General features: G+C 32.9%; 1 protein-coding gene across 5 annotated transcripts in view; it reads left to right on the top strand.

Moving 5' to 3' along the window:
* LOC111703540 (uncharacterized) overlaps positions 1-21,992 on the top strand; it is a 53,685-nt gene that overhangs the window by 31,389 nt on the left and 304 nt on the right. For 4 of the 5 annotated variants that reach the window (XM_023475500.1, XM_023475501.1, XM_023475502.1 and 1 more), the window contains 24 exons: positions 664-737; positions 891-1,174; positions 1,243-1,444; positions 5,136-5,259; positions 5,386-5,514; positions 6,510-9,020; positions 9,183-10,196; positions 11,376-11,496; positions 11,567-12,015; positions 12,108-12,182; positions 13,053-13,161; positions 13,222-13,273; positions 13,336-13,423; positions 13,683-14,152; positions 14,207-14,405; positions 14,465-14,908; positions 15,044-15,325; positions 16,103-16,318; positions 16,497-16,575; positions 16,675-16,784; positions 18,419-18,554; positions 19,358-19,422; positions 19,686-19,899; positions 21,555-21,933. In XM_023475500.1, coding sequence (XP_023331268.1) covers positions 664-737; positions 891-1,174; positions 1,243-1,444; positions 5,136-5,259; positions 5,386-5,514; positions 6,510-9,020; positions 9,183-10,196; positions 11,376-11,496; positions 11,567-12,015; positions 12,108-12,182; positions 13,053-13,161; positions 13,222-13,273; positions 13,336-13,423; positions 13,683-14,152; positions 14,207-14,405; positions 14,465-14,908; positions 15,044-15,325; positions 16,103-16,318; positions 16,497-16,575; positions 16,675-16,784; positions 18,419-18,554; positions 19,358-19,422; positions 19,686-19,882 — 7,430 coding nt within the window. In that variant the 3' untranslated portion in view covers positions 19,883-19,899; positions 21,555-21,933. Of the gene's footprint in view, positions 1-663; positions 738-890; positions 1,175-1,242; positions 1,445-5,135; positions 5,260-5,385; positions 5,515-6,509; positions 9,021-9,182; positions 10,197-11,375; positions 11,497-11,566; positions 12,016-12,107; positions 12,183-13,052; positions 13,162-13,221; positions 13,274-13,335; positions 13,424-13,682; positions 14,153-14,206; positions 14,406-14,464; positions 14,909-15,043; positions 15,326-16,102; positions 16,319-16,496; positions 16,576-16,674; positions 16,785-18,418; positions 18,555-19,357; positions 19,423-19,685; positions 19,900-21,554; positions 21,934-21,992 lie in introns of those variants that run through there. The other variant, XM_023475503.1, reaches the window with a different exon arrangement.

Raw genomic sequence — 21,992 nt, 5'->3', positions numbered from 1 at the left:
AGCAAATGGAAATAGAGCAGATGTCGTAGCACCATAAAACAGGGTTTCTATTCTATGTATTATAATACCCTTTCAGTATTATTTTTTATATATAAATGCTTACCAACAGCAGTGACCACGGTTTATAACAATGACAGAAACTTTATTGACCACTTAGATGTTTTGAAATATCATAACCTAGAGGTTATGATTAGACTCAGCATTATAAAAGTGAGAAATAGGACATATAAAAGGATTTTATATTCGCTTAATTAACATGTGAGTATTTTTGATAAGTAAATCTTAACATCGCTACTAATGAAAAGATTGGTTGATATTTTAATTCAATATCCCCCCCCCCCACACACTAGTATACTATGAGAACGGTCATTACTGTAAAGGAACTGAGTCTTTGCCACAAACTCAAAATTTCTAATCCCTATATCTTNATGAGAACGGTCATTACTGTAAAGGAACTGAGTCTTTGCCACAACCTCTGATTTTCTAAACCCTATATCTTTGCAACCCAATATCCTAGACCTTGAATATTTCAAACTACAAATTCTGTTAGATTAAATAATCTAAGTTTGAAATAACAAAGGTTTACATCATCATCATCAGATTGCAAAGATAAAGAGATTAGAAATTGTGAGTTTGTGGGGAAGATCCAATTCTATTTGTTAGGAACGGTTTGCCACAAGGTGTTGGCTCATAAGGGAAAAATCCTGCAAGTCTATTCCACCCCAAATAAACAAAAGGTTAGTTTAAATGTCTAAAGAGAACAATCAAGGCAGAAGATTTAATTCTTTATAATGTGATGCATTTTAAAAAATTATGTAATAAAATATAAATGAATACATTAAAACATCGTAGAAATTTGTCTAAATATGAAAATCCAATTAACATTTCAGATAACTTACCTGACAGGGGAACCTAGCTGGAGGTGCCACCGAACTCCGACATACAACTTGAAATGTAATATTGTTGGATTTAACTGGCACACAACTAAAATGGTTGAACCTGGTCTCCCAACTACTTCTGTTTGCCCTGAAACAGATGGAAATGTTGGCGTCGCTGCCCAATGTGTCAGAGTAATCAAGCCCCTATATTCCTATCTAGATGCTGTCAAAGCTTGTGAGACACATCTAGGATTGGTGGCTCCTCCAATTGATACCATTCAGTCAACGATTTTAGGGTAATTTATGTGTATTCATGAAATATATTAACAGCAGGATAAGTTTAATAACATTTTTCTATACTCAGGGTGTATGCCCAGAGTATCGGCATTGATTCTTTTTGGATTGGAGTGACTAAAACCAATGGCATTTGGTTAAAAACCAATGGTGAAATTTTGTCAAATTATGAAATTCAACTTACAAACAACAGCTCTGCTGGTGACTGCATGATTGCTGACAAAGATTTAAATTACAAACACAAGATTGTAGACTGCAGTTTACAGTTTTCAGTAAGTTATAGATTTGTTTGTTTCACTGTATACAAAATGGTGACATGGAAACGCCTCAACACGGAAACGGATCAAAAATAAGCGGAAACCCCTCAAAAGTAGATTTTTTTTGAGTGTTTCCGCGATTTCTTCAAATTTTTCGGAATTCCCTCTAAATTCAAATTTTCAGGAGTTTCCTCTTTTTTTTGATCGATTTACCAGAATTGTATATGCGTTTCCGCTTTATTTTATTCAAATATTTTCGAGGGATTTCCCAATATTTTTGAGGGGATTCCCAAAATTTTTGGTATGTTTCCTTATTTTTTTGATCCGTTTCCTGTTTCTTCAAACACTTTTAAATTGATATGTTTCCTCATATTTTTTTATTGGTTTCCTCAATTTTAGGTCCGTTTCCTGATATTTTTGATCTATTTCCGCTTTTTTCAAAAACTTTAAAATTCTCATTTTGTTAATCAGTTTTCTCAAATGTCAGGTCCGTTTCCTCATATTTTTGATCCGTTTCCGCTCTTTTTTTAAAAACTTTAAAAATTTCAATTTGTTGATTGGTTTCCTCAAATTTTAGGTCTGTTTCTTCATATTTTTGATCTGTTTCCGCTTTTTTCATGAACTTTAAAATTCTCATTTTGTTGATCGGTTTCCTGAAATATTAGGTCCGTTTCCTCATATTTTTGATCTGTTTCCGATTTTTTCAAAAGCTTTAAAAATCTCAATTTGTTGACCGGTTTCTTCAAAATTTAGGTCCGTTTCCTCATATTTTTGATTCGTTTCTGCTTTTTTCAAAAACTAAAAAAATCTAATTTTGTTGATGGGTTCCCTCAAATTTTAGGTCCGTTTCCTCATATTTTGATCCGTTTCCGCTTTTTAAAAAAATCTCAAATTATTGAAACGCACCAAATAGGTTAATTATTTTTGAGGGAACCCATGGGTATTCCGGGAGGAACATCGGCTAAAAAAAAAAGATTTTTTAAGAAATTTTCTTTTTTCTTCAAATTTCGTTTTTTTAATTGCATGGCCAGCTAGAATTAAAATCTGGCAAAGAAAGAAAAACACTATTTTACAGCTACAGGGAACCCTGAATGTATATCTTTTTCTGAATGCTATACAATTTTTAATTTTTTTAAATCTTTATCCTATGTGTTTTTAAAATGTTTTACAGATTACACAAGTAAGACAATGAAGTATTCTTTTCTATGAAGGCATGAACTTTTGTAATCGCTTTGTGATCAAAAACTGAAGTGTATTTGTATCATGGTTCGATACATACATGCATGTGTCCCTGTATTTTTACATTATAGGACGACTTTTAGACTTAAGTTTTGACTTTAGTTCGATGAACATAAAACACAACAATGGTACAGTGTGCACTTATCATTTCACTTTTTTTTATTTTAGGCTACTGAAAGTAAAGCCATTTGTGATGTAATAACATCTAATACACTTAAATATTGCTTAAATGTCGTCTTTCTGGTTTTCCCTGTAGAGAATTGTAGTTTTAATCCTTAAAAAACATAAGTTCGGAAAAGTTATTTAAAAATATATAGAATGTATATCGTTTAATGAACGTGTACAGAGCGTCCCAATAAACATGGGAATCAGTGACGAATTCGGTATAGTCTTTGTTATGAATTAGCAGTGTAATTCCTAATTTCTAAAACCATAATAATATTATGTCTGCTAGAGTTTATTTAGTAAAAACGGTAAATGACTGTTATAAAGATTTGTCTATATGTCGCTGCAAGATGAACAGTGAAGACGGACAAGTTTACTCTGTTGATTTACTGTAATGTTCTTGTTTTACTAATTACACCCTTATGCATGGTCAAAACATAAACAAACAAATTAATAACATAGCAGAATTCGTCACTGAATTCCCATGTTCATTGGGACACCCTGTATGAAATCGTTATTTTTTATATTTATCAAATATTTTTTTTTATTAGCTGTAGAAATTACACAGATAAGACAAAAGGTATTATTTACTTAAAGGTCATACACTTTTGTATATGTTTTTTGATCTTGATACATGCTCATTTAAACTCTTTTTTGTGTATCACGCAATATATGGCGCCTACTGTGAAAGGTTTAAACAAATTAGTACACATATCTAGTCCTTTCTGTGGAATCAGTGATATATTATTTCATCAATATTTTATAAAAATGTTACAGTGAGAACCACAAAACTGTGGAACAGGAAGACAACTTTAAAACTAATTGTGCAGTGTGCACAGACCCATTTAACATAACAACTGATTTTTAAGGTTTTTGTAAAACCATTTGCTTTATAACAATTCATTACATATGCAGATAATTACTGTCGTCTTAATATTCCAAAGTTTAAAGGGTCTCACTGTAGTTTACATCTTTAATATTTCAAGTAGCATTATTTGTTAGTTTTTTGAACTGGAGGATTTAAAGAAATTCTCATTAAAAAATAGACCAGAACTGAAAATCACGAATTCTTTATCACAATTTTGCAAATTTTCTGTGATTCTGTAATTCAATCTTAATAAAATTCTAGAATTTGATAGAAATAATAAATATACACATTTTTACTTTTCTGAACCTTTGATTTTTTTAGGGAAAAAAGGTTCACTGATTATTTTCAACCATTCGATAAAAAAAAATATAAAATTTCAAAAAGTCCCCCCCCCCCAAATTCTTATACAATTAATTCCCTGATTCGTGCAGGGGCATTATGGTAGTGGAATCTAGATTCTATGTTCATAGTTCTTGTATTTCAAGATGAAAGACGACTTTTTATAATCGTCTATAATTAACAATATTTCAACAAACTATATTTTAAAATAAGAATTGATTAAATAGTATAGTATAGAATAAATAATAGTATAAAAAATGCTGTTTTTTTACTTCAAATTCTAAAAATACTCTCAGTACTCCCCTGCTGATACCAAAAAAAAGATGATTAAAAAGTTTTTCAATAAGAGGAAATGGATCAAAAATATGAGGAAACGGACCTAAAATTAGAGGAAACCGATCAACAAATTGAGATTTTTAAAGTTTATGAAAAAGAAGAAACGGATCGAAAATATGAGGAAACGGACCTAAAATTTTAGGAAACCGATCAACAAATTGAGATTTTTAAAGTTTTTGAAAAAAGCGGAAATGGATCAAAAATATGAGGAAACGGGCTTAAAATTAGAGGAAACTGATCAAAAAAATGAAATTTTTAAAGTTTTTGAAAAAAGCGGAAACGGATCAAAAATATGAGGAAACTGATTTAAAATTTGAGAAAACTGATCAACAAAATGAGAATCTTAAAGTTTTTGAAAAAAGCGGAAAAGGATCAATAAAATGAAGAAACGGACCTAAAAATATGAGGAAATTGATCAAATTGAGTAGTTTCCGTGTTGAGGCGTTTCCATGTCAAAGTGTGAACAGTTTAAATAATAGTGAAATAAAATGGGAACCTTCACTTTGAGCATGCATATTCCGGTAACTGTAATTCAAGACTTTTTGTGGGGTTATGAAGCAGATTTCTTGTGAAATGAAGAAACTTTAATTATCCTAATTATTGCACACTATCATAGAGAGCAAGATTAACTCACTCAAACTTACTTCAAAACAATTTTGTCTATCCATGACTGTATATAGAAGCTTTTATTGGTTCTATGCTCATGCATCAATTATCATTAATTTAGTGCTAATGTCTATTCAAAAGAATATATTTCAGCACTTCTGTTCCATCAGCCCAAATTGCCCTGCTAATTACACTTGGGTTCCTGAAATGGGGCGTACATGCTTACGTATTGGGGAATCTCCAGGAACTGTGAATAGTCGTATTGACTATTTTTCAGGTAGTTTAAGTTATGGAGTAGAAAAGCCCAACTACAAAATACATAAAAATAAATCACCCTAAAACAAAGCAGGTGATATTCATAAATTAAGTAAATATGTAATAATCCAAAACTATTTAAATCTAGGGGACAAATATTGTGCAAGAAGTGGAACAAGACTGTTTACACCACATACTCCAGAAGAGCTCAATACCATGATGAGATGGCTCAATACTCGGAGAAATGAGTATAGTCATGATTTTGATGTGCTTCTAGGTAAAAAAACGGATGCTAAGAACGTGTTCTTAAAAATACAGGAATGATTAGTAAAAGAACGGAGTGGGAATTGCTTGAAAAGATCGGTTAAAATAGTGAACATGTTCTTATTATCAAGAACCCGTTCTAAGTTTGGAATGCATTTTAAATCAGGAATGTGTTCTAAATCTTCTAGAAATAATTAAAGATTTTTTGATTTTATTACCTGACCCCCCTCCCCCACTTTAAACCCGCAACCCCCCCCTTCCCCGGTCTCTGCTAAACTGACAACACTCAGAGAACACAGCAGTTTTCAGTTTAACTTCTGTATATCATACATAGGACATATTAGGACGATCCCGCACCTCCCCCTGCTCTCACAAAATTATACATTGCTCAGCCCAGAAATTTAGATTTAAAATATATCATTTTCTTTTAAACTTTTTCTTGGATGGAATTGTTCATTACTAAAAACAGAACTTGGGATGGAAATGTTCTTGATTAAGAACAGAACAAGAGGGATGCAACCCTTCTTCAACTAAGAACTTCACAAACAGAGCGGAATGGTAGGACCGTTCTTCTACTCAGAACGGAACGGAATGGAACAAGAACGGAATGATTAAAAAAGAGAAACAAGAATGGAATGATTTAGTTGAAGGCCCTTGTTCTAGAACAGAACGGAACGATTTCAAGCTGTAAACTGTATTTTTCTTTGCCATACCATTCACATACTATTTTCAAGCTAAAAAAGCCAACTTGAACCTTCATATCTTCAAAGTTAACCCTATCCATTCTAGGCTATATAGGGTGGGGAGGGGTAGTTGTTTTTTGTGTATCCTCTCAATATCTATCAAGATCTAAACTGAATAAAAACAAAAAAACAAACAAAAAATATGCTTCATTTTGTTTTCTGGGGACATAAGTTAAAAAAAAAAATTGTAAAATGACTGGTCAATATTAACCGATATGTACAAAGACCGTTTATACAAAGAATGATTGATACTGAATTGTTTTAGGTTGGAAAGGAAATACACAGGGCTATAACAGGACATTGTTTCGGTCTCCGTTTAAAATGAAACCATCAAGTTTATCTGAAATACAAAATATTTTATCCATGGAAAACATAACTGAAAAATGCTTCAGAGTTGGACCTGCCTCAAGTAAAACACCAACCATTTACAACAATACATGCATTGATTTTACAATAGTTAGGTATGATGCAAATGCTGTTCGTCCAAGACGTTGGGACCCAGACATAAGAACCATTTGTCAGTTTACTGAATGTTTGACAACAGATAATCGAATATGTAAATTTCCTTTCAAATATAAAGGAAGACTTTATGATACATGTATAACAATTGACTCAGCTTTTCCATGGTGTAGTCTCTCTGTTGATGAAAAAAGAAATCACATAGATCATGTTAGCAACCAAGGCCGCTGTCAAGAATCCTGTTTTGTTCAAAACTGTCCTGTTGGGTTTTTCTCTCATGAAGACACATGCATACATCTTTCAGCTAGAACTTACTCTGATGTAACTAATAACATAGATGATGCTGAAGCACAATGTGTGTCTAAGGGAGCTCGTCTTTACCAACCAAGAGATTACACAAGCTTTGAAAGTTTAAAGAGCATGGAAAATGAATTTCTAAAACCAGGTTCTCCGCTGTTTTATTATTATTCTACAAAATCTTTTACTATTCTGGGTGCATATACAGAGAGGGTGTACCCTGGGTTACAGATTCTATATATGGATGGAACTAGAGCATATATGATCGAGAAAAAAATCTTTTTACAAGGCCCATTAAAGTCATCCACAATATCGAATGTGAACAAATTTACTGGGAAAGCTTGTGTTATGATGGATGATGGCGGATTTCTTTCTTTAGAACGTTGTTCAACATCATTTTATTTAGCCTATATTTGTGAAGCTAAGACAATTTTGACTGTTAAAGGACCAGAGAAAAACACATCTTGTCATTTTCCTTTCAAGATAGAAAGCAGTGACAACATGATAAGCTCTTGTATCATAAATGAAAACACAGGTGATCCTTGGTGTGCTACTAAAGTTGATGAGAATGGAGTCATGATCCCTGAAAAGTGGGGAACATGCATTGATGAAAGAAAAATTACATACAGGGGGAGTGGGGATGGAAATAATTGTGATTTTCCTTTTTTGTATGATCGGGTTTGGTATGAAAAGTGCATGTATGGCGACAAAGATGAGATCTGGTGTCCAACCAAACTTAATCCAACAAGAGAATTTAATGAAACAATTGATGAGTTTGCATATTGCACTGAATTTATGGGGTCTTCTGGAGGTGAATGTTCTCCTAATTATGACAAAGTAAATGGTTTATGTTTGAGAGTTTCTCCTCTACCAGAAACGTTTACGGATTCTGCATCAAAGTGTGAAAAGGAGGGGGCTTCCTTATTGACTATCGACAGCTTCACTCCCATTCACCAAATTAAAGAGTACATTCAACTTTTGTCTGTTACAAAGACATTTTTTGAGAAAGAATATGCTCCAGATCTTTCTTCCTATTGGGTTGGAGGAATTGTTAAAGACTTCAAATGGAGGTGGATGTCCAATAGTAAAAACTTTACATCATACTCTAATTGGAAGAATGGAAAAGAAAGTTCAGGATGCTTAGCATCAATTTGTACTGACAACTATGGCTTAACAATTGAAAGTGGAACATTTAACTGGGTTGCAGAAGACAAAGCCAAACTGAAGCCATATATCTGTGAGTCTAATTGTAAATTTGGGTACAAGTGGCATTCCAATGTAAAGAAATGCTTGAGAGTTACAGGTCTTGCTGGTGCAGTTTCTTATACTACAGCAATTTTAGAGTGTGCACAAGATAAAGCAAGACTCATACATTTCTCTACATGTGATGATTTTATTGCCTTGTCTAAAGACCTCTGGAAGCTAAATCAATCTCCTCTAGATGAATATTGGGTTGGATTCCTTGGGGGTGGTCTAGATGAATATAGGGCCCGGAGAGTTTCTGCTGATCAAAGATTGGGTAACAAGACCATTTCCTCCAATGGTTATGCAGGTGTTTTGGGATGTTCCTGGTTTACATCAGTAGATTTAGGTGCCCAACCATCCAAAGCTTTCTTAAGAAGTATGTCAGCTGACCAGATTACAGTAAGAATGGATTTTGTCCCTATTAAGGAAACTGGAGATTTAAGTTTAAAAGGTTTTATTTGTGAAGTTGAAAAATCATGGACATGTCCTGATAATTACATCATGTTTCAAGAAGAATGTTATCTGCTGATTAACAATCCACAATCATTTACAGAAGCACTAGTTCATTGTAACACCAACGGAAGCTCCCTTTTTGAACCTATGACAGAATTTCATATACAGTTTATTACTGAATATCTCAAACAAGAAATGATTGGCAGCACAACTGTGTGGACAGGATACAGGAAGGAATTATATGAAATGAGTCTGGATCAAAATAAATTTTATCATACTTCAGACTATGTGGAATCTTTCAGAAAGTTTCCAGGGATATCAGGTGGAATTTTTAAATATTTTATGAGCTTTTAGATAACCAGTCATAGCATTATTGGACACTTATTTGACTATTTAAAATTTAACATAATTTAATGTTACTAATTACAAATTAAAGTTAAATTAAACCATTGTTTTTGGACCAATTAAAGCTTGATTATCTTAGGAAGTGGTGACTGTGTTGGAATGGAATTACCTACAGCAGAGTTTAAGCTTCGGGATTGTTCTTTAAAACTGCCATACATTTGTCAAGCTTTACAAAGTTCACACCCTGATTCAATAGAACTGATGGGAATTCCAGAGTATGTCCATCCTCTGAATAATGTATCCAAGGACTCCATTGAAAGAAATGTAGGGTTCTCAGATATTTCAGTTTGGAATACAGAACTGAACCAGCCAGCCCTATTTATGGAATCTTCAGAGTCTTACATTGAGGACAGAAATACTAAGAGTATTTCTGCCAAAGAAGGGTTAACCATTGCACTCTGGATAAAGATTAAAACAAATTCCAATTTAAGTATACCTATATTGGACACTGGTAGTGTGAACCCTTTATATCTTTATTTTAGAAATCGTCAAGTAAGGTTTAGATATTGTGTGAACACAGCTTGCACAGAGGCCAATGTAATGATGTCACATACATTGATTACACTTGATCATTGGACATTTATTGCTGTAACATATGATACTGTAAATAATATTGGAACTTTTTTCATTAATGAAACCTATGGATCTAGGGACATTGAAGGATCTTTCTTTAGCCTTAACACTGAAGGATGGTTCCAAAACTATGCTGTAGGTGAAAGCATTAAAATTGGTGCAACAAATACAGAAGAGCTCGGATTTCTTGGAGAAATGTCATGCCTTCAAATTTTGAACAAGTACCTGTCCCCATCACAAGTGTATCAACTTTCAAAGATATGTCATGTCAATGCCAGCTATGAAAGAGCAAAGCCTTGTCCTGCAGGTTACCATCTTCTTCATGATTATTGTTATAAACTATCAGCATCGGCACTGAGCTTCAGTGATGCTGAACTTAACTGTACTTCAAATCCAAATGAAGCCTATGTAACTAGACTTACCATACCAGTAAACCATCAGATTCGGGAGATTATTGGTCTCATTGCAAGGCAATCAGTCAATACCAGTCATCTTTGGATTGGATTAGATGCATTTTCAGGTAACCACCTGTACAATTCTATGAAGGAAAATATTTGGGATAATTTAATCTTTTATTTGGTCTTCCATATAAAGTAGTAATCTCTTTTTTTGTCTGTTCGTGATCATAACTTAGGCCTCACTCTGGAACTGATACAACTAAATTTGTGGAACATGGTATAATCAAAAGATGTTCTTAGCTTGGTTTAACAAAATTTAATCCTAAACAGACTGGGGATGGGATTTTTGGCACCCCCCCCCCCCTGTAGTTTTTTTTGACTTAGCACTCTCATTTTTGACACTATCACCATGAAATTTTGTGACTTTTGATGAATAGTAATTTAAAGGATTGTTGTTAAAAAAATATTTTTTTAATTTATAGAGTAAGTCTGGTCTCTGAAAAAAAAAATCTAAAATAGCCCATTACTTTTTTGTGACTAAGGCTACATATCTAAAGACTTTATTTTTGAAAAGCCCTGAAAATTGTCACACTACGAAATTTGTTTAAAACAAAAAAATATTTCTTTCATTTTTTTTACCCTTTTTTAGATATTTTTTCCACCCTCCCTAGCACCCAAACTTTTAAATTAATCTGTTAATTTTTTTTTCTTTGAGCTGGCAATGAAAAGTTGGGCTATGAACATGCATTTCAACCTTATACCTATTTTCTAAGGCCTTTGTCTAAGGGAAGGGGGAGCCATTGCCCACCCCCCAGGCTATACATTGATTTGGTCCCCCCAGCCTTTACAGGGTTAAAATATGTAGGTCAAATATTACGGGAAAAACTTAGTTTACAGACTAAGCAAAGTTCCCTAGCTAATACATAATTTTGATGTACACTTAACTACATGTTGAAGCCCTGTTCAAAATTATAATAAAGTCATTGTGCATTAGGCAGTTAAATCCACATTTGCAATCTTCTTGACCATTTGAACCTAATAGGAATTGCTTTATTTCTCATTTTGTAATTTTCTGAACCTTTATAGATTTCACAAGGAATTAAACACTTGCCACAAACTCTAATTTCTAAATATTGTATATGTGCAACCTAATGGTGAAACTCTTACATAATCAATATTACACTATCTCAAATAACAGCCATCATAGGTTGAAGAATCCAGGAACTATTCTATTAGGTTGACAAAATATAATGATTAAAAAATAGAATTGGTGTCTCATGTGAATTTTCTTAACAATTTAGTACATCCTATTGGAACCAAATGGATCGACAGTTTTGGTACCGAGAGAACAGATATCCCATGGGCCGAAAATCAACCAAATTCATCTTTTCACTGTGTTGTCATGGATCTCACATTAAACTTGTAAGATTGAATTATAAATTGATATTTGTTTGAAACCATGTCTGTAAATCTTTAATTTTAATATTTTTAGTAAATATAAAAGTGTATCCTGTGATGAAAGCTATTTTTTCTTTTGCTCGACTCCTAAGAATCCCAAGTTTGTATGCCCTGAAGATCATTTCAGTTACAAGGGAAAATGCATCTTCAAGAGTACAGAGATGAAATCTTTAACTGAAGCAAAGCACACATGTGCACTAAGAGGAGGAATAGTGTTACCTTTAAAAAGTAAGGGTATATATTCATTCATGAGAAAATATCTTTCAATGGTACAGAGTAGAAATGTTTATGTTGGACTAAACATGACTTCAAAGATTAACCTATTCACTGACGGTTCATTGTACTCTTCTCAATCCTATGACTATGATGGAGAAGGTTCTAAACTTGATGGACATGATTGTGCCTACCTCAAGGAAGGAATCTGGTTTAAACCAAGAGGAAGCTCTTGTGTGGAAAAATATGAGTTTATGTGCTTATGGACTCGTAAGTTTTTTATTGAAACATACATGATTGTTAAACATGAGTTGCAATATGTTAGATATTTTAAATCATATTTGTATAATTACTTGTTTTAGCTCCAAATTGTCCACCAGGGTTTGATTTATATCCAGCTGAAAAAGATGGGAAAACTTGCTATTCAATATCTCAAGGTTAGACATCCTTCCTTTTTTATTCTTTTTTGAAGTTTGTTATAACCTGACAAACACTGTAGCACTAAAAACTATATTCATCCATCTAAAAAATAGTTTCTTAAAGGGCGGGATTGTCAGCATAATTTCAAGTGATTATGCATACAAAGAGGGCCTTGCCTGATTCACAAAGGGACACTTTAACCCTAACAGATCAATGATGGCAGAAAATTCCTTATCATCTACAAATTGATTATTTTTATTGAGAAAAACATATAAAGTAAAGGTGGGATAATTTCAAAATTTGGCATGTTTTGTTAAAAATGTTTAAATCCTTTTAGCACATGTCTTTAAAGTTTCTAAAAAAGCAAAACAAAAATGTAACATTGGTTTTATCAATTTTAAATTCATCCAGTGTTTTTGCAAATATTAACTCACTAGTTTCTTATCAAAATATGTCAATATGGGTACAAATCCATTTAGAAAACCTGAAATCTAAAATGTTAAAATCATAAAAATCATTTAAAAATTGAATAAATTATAGTCTTCCAAAAACAATAGTTTTTTGGCCCAAGATCAACCAATTTTCACAGGCAATATTCATTGGTTTGAGGCACAACTTTAGATATGTTTCAAAAATATTGATAGATTGTCCTTCCTTAGTGATGGTTGATTTTTATAATTTTTATAATTTAAAAAACTTAAAGAATTTTTTTTTGTAAGTTTATTTCAACAATTTCTGCTGCATGTTGGTAATTCTTGAAGAAAAAAATTCATATTCACCTGTTGAAGGTTTAAAGGAACCATTGTAAATATGGCATGGCCCTCTTTGCATGGAAGGTCAGTTGAAATTACACATACCGGCCCTTTAAACATAATTCTTTTTCAAAGGAATTTCTGAATTTTCTGATGATATCTGCAAAAGTAGCACTAACAATTTGCAAAGAAGAGCACTCCCTAAAGATCTCAATGTTATTCAGAAAGTATTCCAATGGAGTAGGTACATCCATTACAAAGTTAAAGCAAAAAACAAAAATATTAACTTTGCCTCATTTTCAAGTCCAACATGGGTAGATGGAAGTACAGAGGATGGATTTACCTGGTCCTCGCAGGTATTGTTATTTTGATTTTTGAAGTTTGATATTAATTATTAATAAAAATCTTTTTTGATCAGAATGAACGAATCAATGATTTTGATGCTCATTTGGATATTATTGACTTTTCCAAAGAACGTTCCTGGGTTTCTGCTGAAAAAAGTAAAGGTGAAATTCTCACTTTTACATAACATTTGTAGAACAAGGATACAATATAAAAACTTTTGAGATATCTAGTATGATTTTTTCTTACATTTATTAAACTAAAAATGCCTAATCATGATCATGATATGCATAATTTGCATTTAAAAATCAGCACAACTTTCAATGTTATTATTAATGCATGATGCAATCTAATCTATGAATGACAAACAGTTTACTTTATTTCATTCTGTGGTTATTGTAATGTATTGTCACTATTAATCAGGATACTTTATGGAGGATTCAACAAGAGCTACAACTCAACTCAAATTCAAACCAAGTATTTGCAGAACCTCAAAACAAGAAGTCTTCAACATAAATGGAACCTTTCTAACCAAAAGGCTTGATACAAATAAACCAGTGGTAAAATTATCCGGGGATTCCATGCAAATTAAATGGATTTTCCATAAAGGTGGGATTGATTCTACAGATGCTGATCAAACAAATACATTTTCATTAAACAGTGTGATAGGAACCAATGTCACTAACTCTCCTGAGCTACAACTCACTGGTCACGAACTTGAAAACTCTTTGAATTTTTTCTTAACACTGTCATGTGATTTCTCTGAATTTACAGTAACTTTTAATAATTTGTGGAGCCAATCTATTGGATATAATTCCACACTTCTGGATGAATTCACAGAGTTAACTATTTCTGGGGCAGTGTCAATACATAAAGCTGGATATGGAGGAAAGGTAAGAAACATTTCTGATTTCAAATGATTTTTGAATTTTAAATCATCTTTTTAGGGTTGTCTGACTCTTGCACAGAATGGAAGAATAATTCCAAATTATGGCCATGAATGTAAGAAGTCTCTTCCCAGCATTTGTGAGTTTCAAGCTTGCTATACCCAAGATGGCTTTTCTTGCATAATTCCATTTACTTACAAGAATGTTTTGTATAAAAATTGCACATCTCAAGACTTGTATAAACCTTGGTGCCCCACAGGTAGAATTTTAAATTGTAGAAATATTTAAAATTGTCTACTAAAACTACATCATATTCAGGATTAGACTTCCACGGTAATATAACATCATGGGGTTTTTGTTTGGAAGACTGTCCCTTTGAACCACCATCTCCTTCCTGCTTAGAACCTCCTCCGGTACCATCATTTGCATCCTTTGGCAGTGATGAGAAGAATTTTTATTCTTCCTGGTTTGAGATTCATGCACAAGAAGACTCAGTTTATAAATTAACAAATGTCCGGATTAGGCAACATCATCCTGAATGGTTCTATGACAAGTTGAATATAACGGATGAAGTTCAAATTTTTACATCAAATAGTTCTGCCAATTTTAAGGAAATCTATGGAACAATGCCTAAAGGAACGATTGTGAATTATACTTGCCCTCTAGGATATGTTTTTAATGATTCCTTCAATATATTTTTTGAGGCTGTTTGCCAAAATTGGACTTGGATTTCCTCCTTCAATAATGCATCCAAATGTGTTCGTAAGTGTCATGTTAAGTCCTAATCTAAACTATAAATTATACCTAGAATTTAGGTTAAAAAGAATAGATATATGTTAAGTGTTTAAACACTTTCTATAGATAGAAATGTGTGACAAATAATGTAATTTAATTTAGCTGTTGTGTGCGATGAAGAGGTTCCTCAAAGTCCAAATAATACTATCAAAGCAACTAATGATGCTCTCAGCAGAAGAAAATCTGAACCTGACTGGAACTCCTATTTAAAAAAAGTCAAGTACTCTTGTCCTCCTGGTCACGTATTGGAACAACCTAATAATGACACTGAACAGGATCTTGGGATAGCAGAGTTTGAAGTTATGTGTGACTCTGATAGACATTGGAGACCTGTTCTGTCCTATAATCCTTTCCCAAACCCTCCAATTATGCCAGAATGTATACGTAAGTGGCAATATTCAATGGAATGTCCAACATGGTTGCAAGTAACCTTCATCTAAAGAGTTTCAGGGTCAATAGACATCTGTATTCTTTACAACTAAGCAAAGAAAAACTCTTTTTTTCTTTTTACTTAATGATTTATTTTTATTGTTGGTTTCTCTGTAAATGTTGTTGGTGGATTTATAGAGAAAATGCAAAGAAGAAAATACTCTGTATTAAAGCCTTGGAAGAAATCAACATCATTGAAGTACTATTGGAAACCCTAAGGACATTTCTTCGGAAACCCCTAGATTCTTGTTGGAGACACTCAATTTTTGTAGGAGACCCCATATTTTCATTGGATACCCCCAGATTCTCATTGGATACCCCCCATATTTTCATAGGAGACCAAATATTTTCTTTGGAAACTACCATATTTTTGTTGGAGACCACCAGATTCTAGTTTTCATAGGAGACTTAATATTTTCATTGGAAACCCCCATTTTAGGAATCCCCAGTAAAAATTGAGGGGTCTCCAAAAAAACTGGGGGTCTCAATGAAAAATGGGGGGTCTCCAATTAAAATTTGGGGGTCTCTAAAGTAAATGTGGGGGTTTCCAATGAAAATATGGGGGTTTCCAACGAAAATTTAGGGGTCTCCAAAGAAAATATGAGGGTTTCTATTGGGTTATTAGGGTCTACAACAAAAAACAAAAACTCCTAAATGAGGGCATCCAATTTTTGAGGGGGTTACTCAAAATTACATTTTTAATAATCTTGTTAACTTGATGAATTTATTTAGCTATCAACTGTACAGCTCCCTACATTATACCAAAAAATGGTCAGGCTACCATGAATTGGACTGAAGTCATTGGAATGTCTCGGCCTTATGGAAGCATAATTGAATATCAGTGCACAATGAAGGGATGGGGTTACATGCATAATGGTTTAAGCCAGACTATTTCATCATGTCTTAGTAATGGAGAATGGAATGTCACTGACGTGCCTTCATGCATTAGTAAGTTATGTTTCGTTTTATTTTGAATTTAGAGATTGTCTGATCAATTCTCAATGACAAATAGTCAGAAACTCATTTAAACATTAAACAGTTTGAAAATACATCTTCTTTCCGCTGAGCAGTTGGAACTTTAATGTCTTACTGACTTTGAATAGATTTTAATATAAACTTACCTTAGAACTGCCATGTCCTGACCAGCCTCCACCTATTCCAGAAGGTTCTGGAGCAATGAGGATTTACAACCCTGATGTGACCAGGTTAGAAAATCCCAAAGCGCAAACTAACTTCAATTATTCTGTGCAGACTTGTATAAAAAGATGACATTGTTAACACCAGTTATACTTCCAATGAATTAGGTACAAATGCAAGAATGGTTACATGTTCTCAAATGGAGATTTTCCTTTCTTGGATAATGAATGCCTTCCAACTAAGAAATGGTCAATGAGTATTCTATTACCTTGTATAAGTAAGTAATATTTTGCATAACGTATAGGCCCAGGGTATATTGGCTTCTAAGTACTGGGAACAAATTTTATGAATTTGAGAATTCGCTTAACTATACCTAAAACTGGTTCAAATCCAGAACCACAGTTTTAAAATCCTGATAAATGTTTGACTTTGATTTGATTTTGGAAATTTCTTAAATGACTGGATATTTGGGGAATTTTCCGAAAACCTAGGTATCATGGAAATTTCCCAGATACCTGAGAATAAAGGAAATTTCCAAGATACCAGGCATTTTGGAAATTTCCCAGATACCGAGGCATTTGGGAAATTTCCCAGATAACCAAGCATTTGGGAAATTTCCCAGATATCGAGGCATTTGGGAAATTTCCCAGATACTCAGGCATTTGAGAAATTCCCCAAATTCCTATAGGTTTTTAAGATTTTGGAAATTTCTCAAATGACTGGATATTGAGGAATTTCCCAAAAACCTAGGCATTTGGGAAATTTCCCAGATACCCAGGAATTTGGCAAATTTCCAAGATACCCAGGCATTTGGGAAATTTCCCAGGTACCCAAGCATTAGGGAAACTTCCCAGATACTCAGGCATTTGGGAAATTTCCAAAATCTTAAAAATATACCACTTTCGAATATCTGTAGGTATTTGAGAAATTTCCTAGATGCCCAGACATTTCGGAAATTTCCCAGATACCCAGGCATTTGGGAAATTTCCCAAATTATATGGAGAATTCCCCAAATTCCTGGGTTTCTTGGAAATTTCCAGTCTTTTGAGAAATTTCCAAAATCTTAAAAATATTCCACCCTCAAATATCTGTAGGTATTTGGGAAATTTCCCAGATACCCAGGCATTTGGGAAATTCCCCAAATTTCTATTGGTATTTGAGGGTGGTATATTTTAAAGATTTAGGAAACTTCTAGAATGACCTAGGCATTTGGGAAATTCCCCAAAAGCATGGGTATTTAGGAAATTCTTCAAATGTCTGGGTATTTGGGGAAATTCCCAAATGCCTGGGTATCTTGGAAATTACCAGTCATTTGATAAATTCCCAAAATCTTAAGAATATACCACACTCAAATATCTGTAGGTATTTGGGAAATTTCCCAGATACCCAGGCATTTGGGAAATTCTTATTTTTGACATGTTGATAATTGCTTGTTTAAAAAATAAAAAATCCTTGAAACTTTTTAAATGAAATTTTAAAAGTGGCACTCAAATATAAGATGAAATATATTATAAAATATCAATGATATACGAATGCATTCAATTGAATTTGACATTTGTTGGTTGTAATATCTAGATGATTAGTTTCAAATTTTATTTATTATTTACAATTAGAGTGGAATAATGAAACTCTGTGAATTTGTAAGGATGCTACTCTCCTGAGTGTATTACGTTTTAAACCATCATATACAAGTAAAATTAGTAGCAATCAATATGGAATTCAATTCGATAAAAGCCTGTACGGGATACCCCATTTCTTTTTTTGCTAACACTCCCTTTAAACGGACTGTAAGAGGAAGTACAATTGAAACTATCTGTTTTAAACTTGATCAGACAATGCTTTAAAAGTGAATCGGACATTGGCACCATTGTAGTGAAAGTCTCCTAAACTTACCCTTTAAATTCCTACTAGAGAGAAGGTGCACAGAGCCCCCTCCTCCTCCTCTGTACAAGTATGAAAGGATCTGGTTCAACAAAGTAAATGAACTTGGAGACAAGGTTATCTATCGATGTCCAGCAGGGAAGCTCTTAGACATTCCACTTCCTTCGTAAGTTTATTTACCATGTAGATACCACTTCCTTTGTGAGTTTATTTACCATGTAGATACCACTTCCTTTGTAGGTTTATTTACCATATAGATACCACTTTCTTTGTGAGTTTATTCACGATATACCACTTCCTTTGTAAGTTTATTTACCATGTAGATACCACTTCCTTTGTGAGTTTATTTAACATGTAGATACCACTTACTTTGTAAGTTTATTTACCATATACCACTTCCTTTGTAAGTTTATTTACCATGTAGATACCACTTCCTTTGTGAGTTTACTTACCATGTAGATACCATATACCACTTTTGTAAGTTTATTTATTATGTACATACCACTTCCTTTGTAATTTTATTTACCATATAGATAAGGGGTTCTAACTTCTAACTGATATTACCAAAACATTTTTAGTTCAGTGTACCTGCCTCTAAACCTGGCCGGAACAGTTGGATAGCTATTAAATTTTAAACAGCAAAAAATCCCTTATATTCAACAAAAATCGCTTATTTTGCAGCAATAGTTGGATTGCTGCCAAATCAGCGATTTTTGTTGAACTATGAAAGTCATTTTTTGATGAATATAAGCAATATTTTTGACTTTGAAATTAAGCGTGCAGAACATAGATTTGTTTACCCAATTCTTCAAATTTAAAGAATTGAACACTTGCCCCGCATTATATCTAATTTACTAATTCCTACATATCTCCAACCTGATTGTGTAAACCTTTAAAATTTCAATCTTTAACAAATTAATCACTTTCATTTCTTAAAATATCAAAATATCAAAAGTGTCAAATTATCAGTGGGTACCCGGCTCTGAACGGATGGAACTGGGGACGATATGGAACAATGGCACATCCTCAAAGGGGTAAATTTAATCATTTTTACCAGCTAAAAGAGATTAAGTCAGTATAGTTTTATTACACCTGCCTTAAACCCTCCCCGGACAACTTTGTTCTTTTCTCAAAACCTTGGAATAATTCTTTGCCATATAAGATATCCTTGTTTCTCTTTATTCATGACGTATTAATGATCAATGTCTTACATCTTTAATTTTAATTTTAATTTTTAATCAACAATATTCACATATTATTATTATGTCCAAGCCTGTGCAAACATAGACTGTTTAAGATCAAGAAGTATTCTGTGTGTGGAAGCATGATATTAGTCAAGGGTTTAATGATTCAATGGTATGGTGGCCTCAGACACTCCAACCTTGTAATGGTAAGGTCAAACTATTGAGAAGAAAGAATAAGAATGTACAATATAAAGAAAAAAGTTTCTCTAACACCTTTATTTTCATGCTTCATGGAATCAACGTGGCATAACATAAATAAAAAACTTCAAAGGACCTGTCAAATCATTCGTTGGGATGTTTAGAAAGATGAAAATTTCCCTGTGTGATAATTGAAGGACTGCAGTATGGTTTTGGTGTTTATATTGGCGAACTAAGCCTAGGGGTGTCAGAAATGATTTTTTTGCATATTCTTAGAAACTTCTAGAAAACTTTTAAAGTTTAATTTTTGATAAAACTTTTTGTTCTGGATGATTGCAAATATCTATCTAAAACTTTCTTAAACCAGCATATTTTTTCTATATTCATTTAGATAGGAGTTTGAGTCAAAATAAGTTTTAATAAATATTGCTTTATATCGAGTAGATATCCTTAAACATACCGATGTAAAACCTTTTATAAAGTATGAAAGATTCTGCAAAAAAAAGTTGCCAAACCAAACAGAATTTTTATTTTGAACAAAAATATTTAGAACTGAAAAAAGCTTTTCTGGGCTGCACTTTACTCTAGTCTTGCATTATTTTCATTTGTGTAAAACAGTATAAAAGACATTCTTTTGATGGTTTAAAAGTAAACAGCTGATGATTCATTGGAGGGAGGAATGGCAAAAACACCAATTTGTAATTCCCAAAATCTGTTTATGGAAAGTGATTGTAACAGGGAATACGGAGTGCTTCAGGGTCCAGGGTACTACAATATACTGCAAAGTATTGGGCTTTACTGGGGGGAGGGGGTACAGAAATCAAGCCGAATTTTTTATTTTTAATAAAAAGATATAAGTACAGTCAGAAGCACTTCTGAGCATATTTTCTTTATAGTTTTGCACTATTTTCATGGATAAAAAAAGCTAGTTTAATACTAATCAGTTGATCACTTAATGGAGGGAGGGAGGGCAACAACGCCAATTTGTAATCCCCACATCTGCAGGGTACTGTTGGGTACTATGAGGTTCTTTGGAGTACTGTTGGGTGCTGTGGGGTACTGGGATAAAATAAAAATTCTGTTTTGTTTCTGTACCCCCTCCCCCCAGTATACCCCAGTAAAGCCTAGTACTTTGCAGTACATTGTAGTACCCTGTACCCTGAAGCACTCTGTATACCCTGTTACCATCACTTTCCATAAAAAGATTTGGGAATTACAAATTGGTGTTTTTGCCATTCCTCCCTCCAATGAATCATCAGCTGTTCAGTTTTAAACCATATAAACATATTCTCTTTTATACTGTTTTACACAAATAAAAATTACGCAAAACTAGAGTAAAGTGCAACCCAGAAAAGCTTCTATATAAGTTCTAAATATTTTTGTTTAAAATAAAAATTCTGTTTGGTTTGGCAACTTTTTTCTGCAGAATCTTTCCTACTCTCTGAAAGGTTTCACATCGATATGTTTAAGGATATCTACTCGATATAAAGCAATATTTATTAATACTTATTTTAACTATAACTCTGATCTAAATGAATATAGAAAACATATGCCGGTTTAAGAAAGTTTTATATAGATATTTGCAATCATCCAGAACAAAAAGTTTTATCAAAATTAAACTTTTTTAGGTTTATGGGTCGTTTTCAAAAAAATTTCTGACACCCCTAGGCTTTGTACATCAATATGATTCACCAAATCCATACCGCAGTCCTTCAATTATCATACAGGGAAATTTTACACTTTCTAAACATATGCATCCCAGGGAATGATTTGACAGGTTCTTTAGTTATTTCGTTTTTTATTTACGTTATTTACCACAATGGCCTTTTCTGTATAGTAACAGGTAAGAAATTATTTTTATATCAAGGGAAAAAAATGCCAAAAAATAATTAAATAGAGCCTAGCGGAATATCTTAGCCTTAATGTATCTGTACATATAGCCTAAGCTAATCTGCAAAACAATAAAAACTATTATTATGATATCGTAATCGTGTCTCCAGATAATAATGTTGTTTATGTATATTGTGATAATTATAATATTGTATTAACTCTTTTATTAATAGGAGGAAGGACTTTATATATAAAGGTATTATACACATTTTTAGATTCTTTCTAGGTTTAAATCTTTTCAGTCTAGGTTTGCCAGGAAATGATTAAAAAAAGGTATTTTGTTTATTTCTTAATTAATAAATATAATATGCTCATAAATAATTATTGATTCT

This window comes from Eurytemora carolleeae, unplaced genomic scaffold (assembly GCF_000591075.1).
Source record: "Eurytemora carolleeae unplaced genomic scaffold, Eaff_2.0 scaffold454, whole genome shotgun sequence".
Taxonomy (NCBI): domain Eukaryota; kingdom Metazoa; phylum Arthropoda; class Copepoda; order Calanoida; family Temoridae; genus Eurytemora; species Eurytemora carolleeae.
This window is presented reverse-complemented; position numbering and strand designations above follow the sequence as displayed.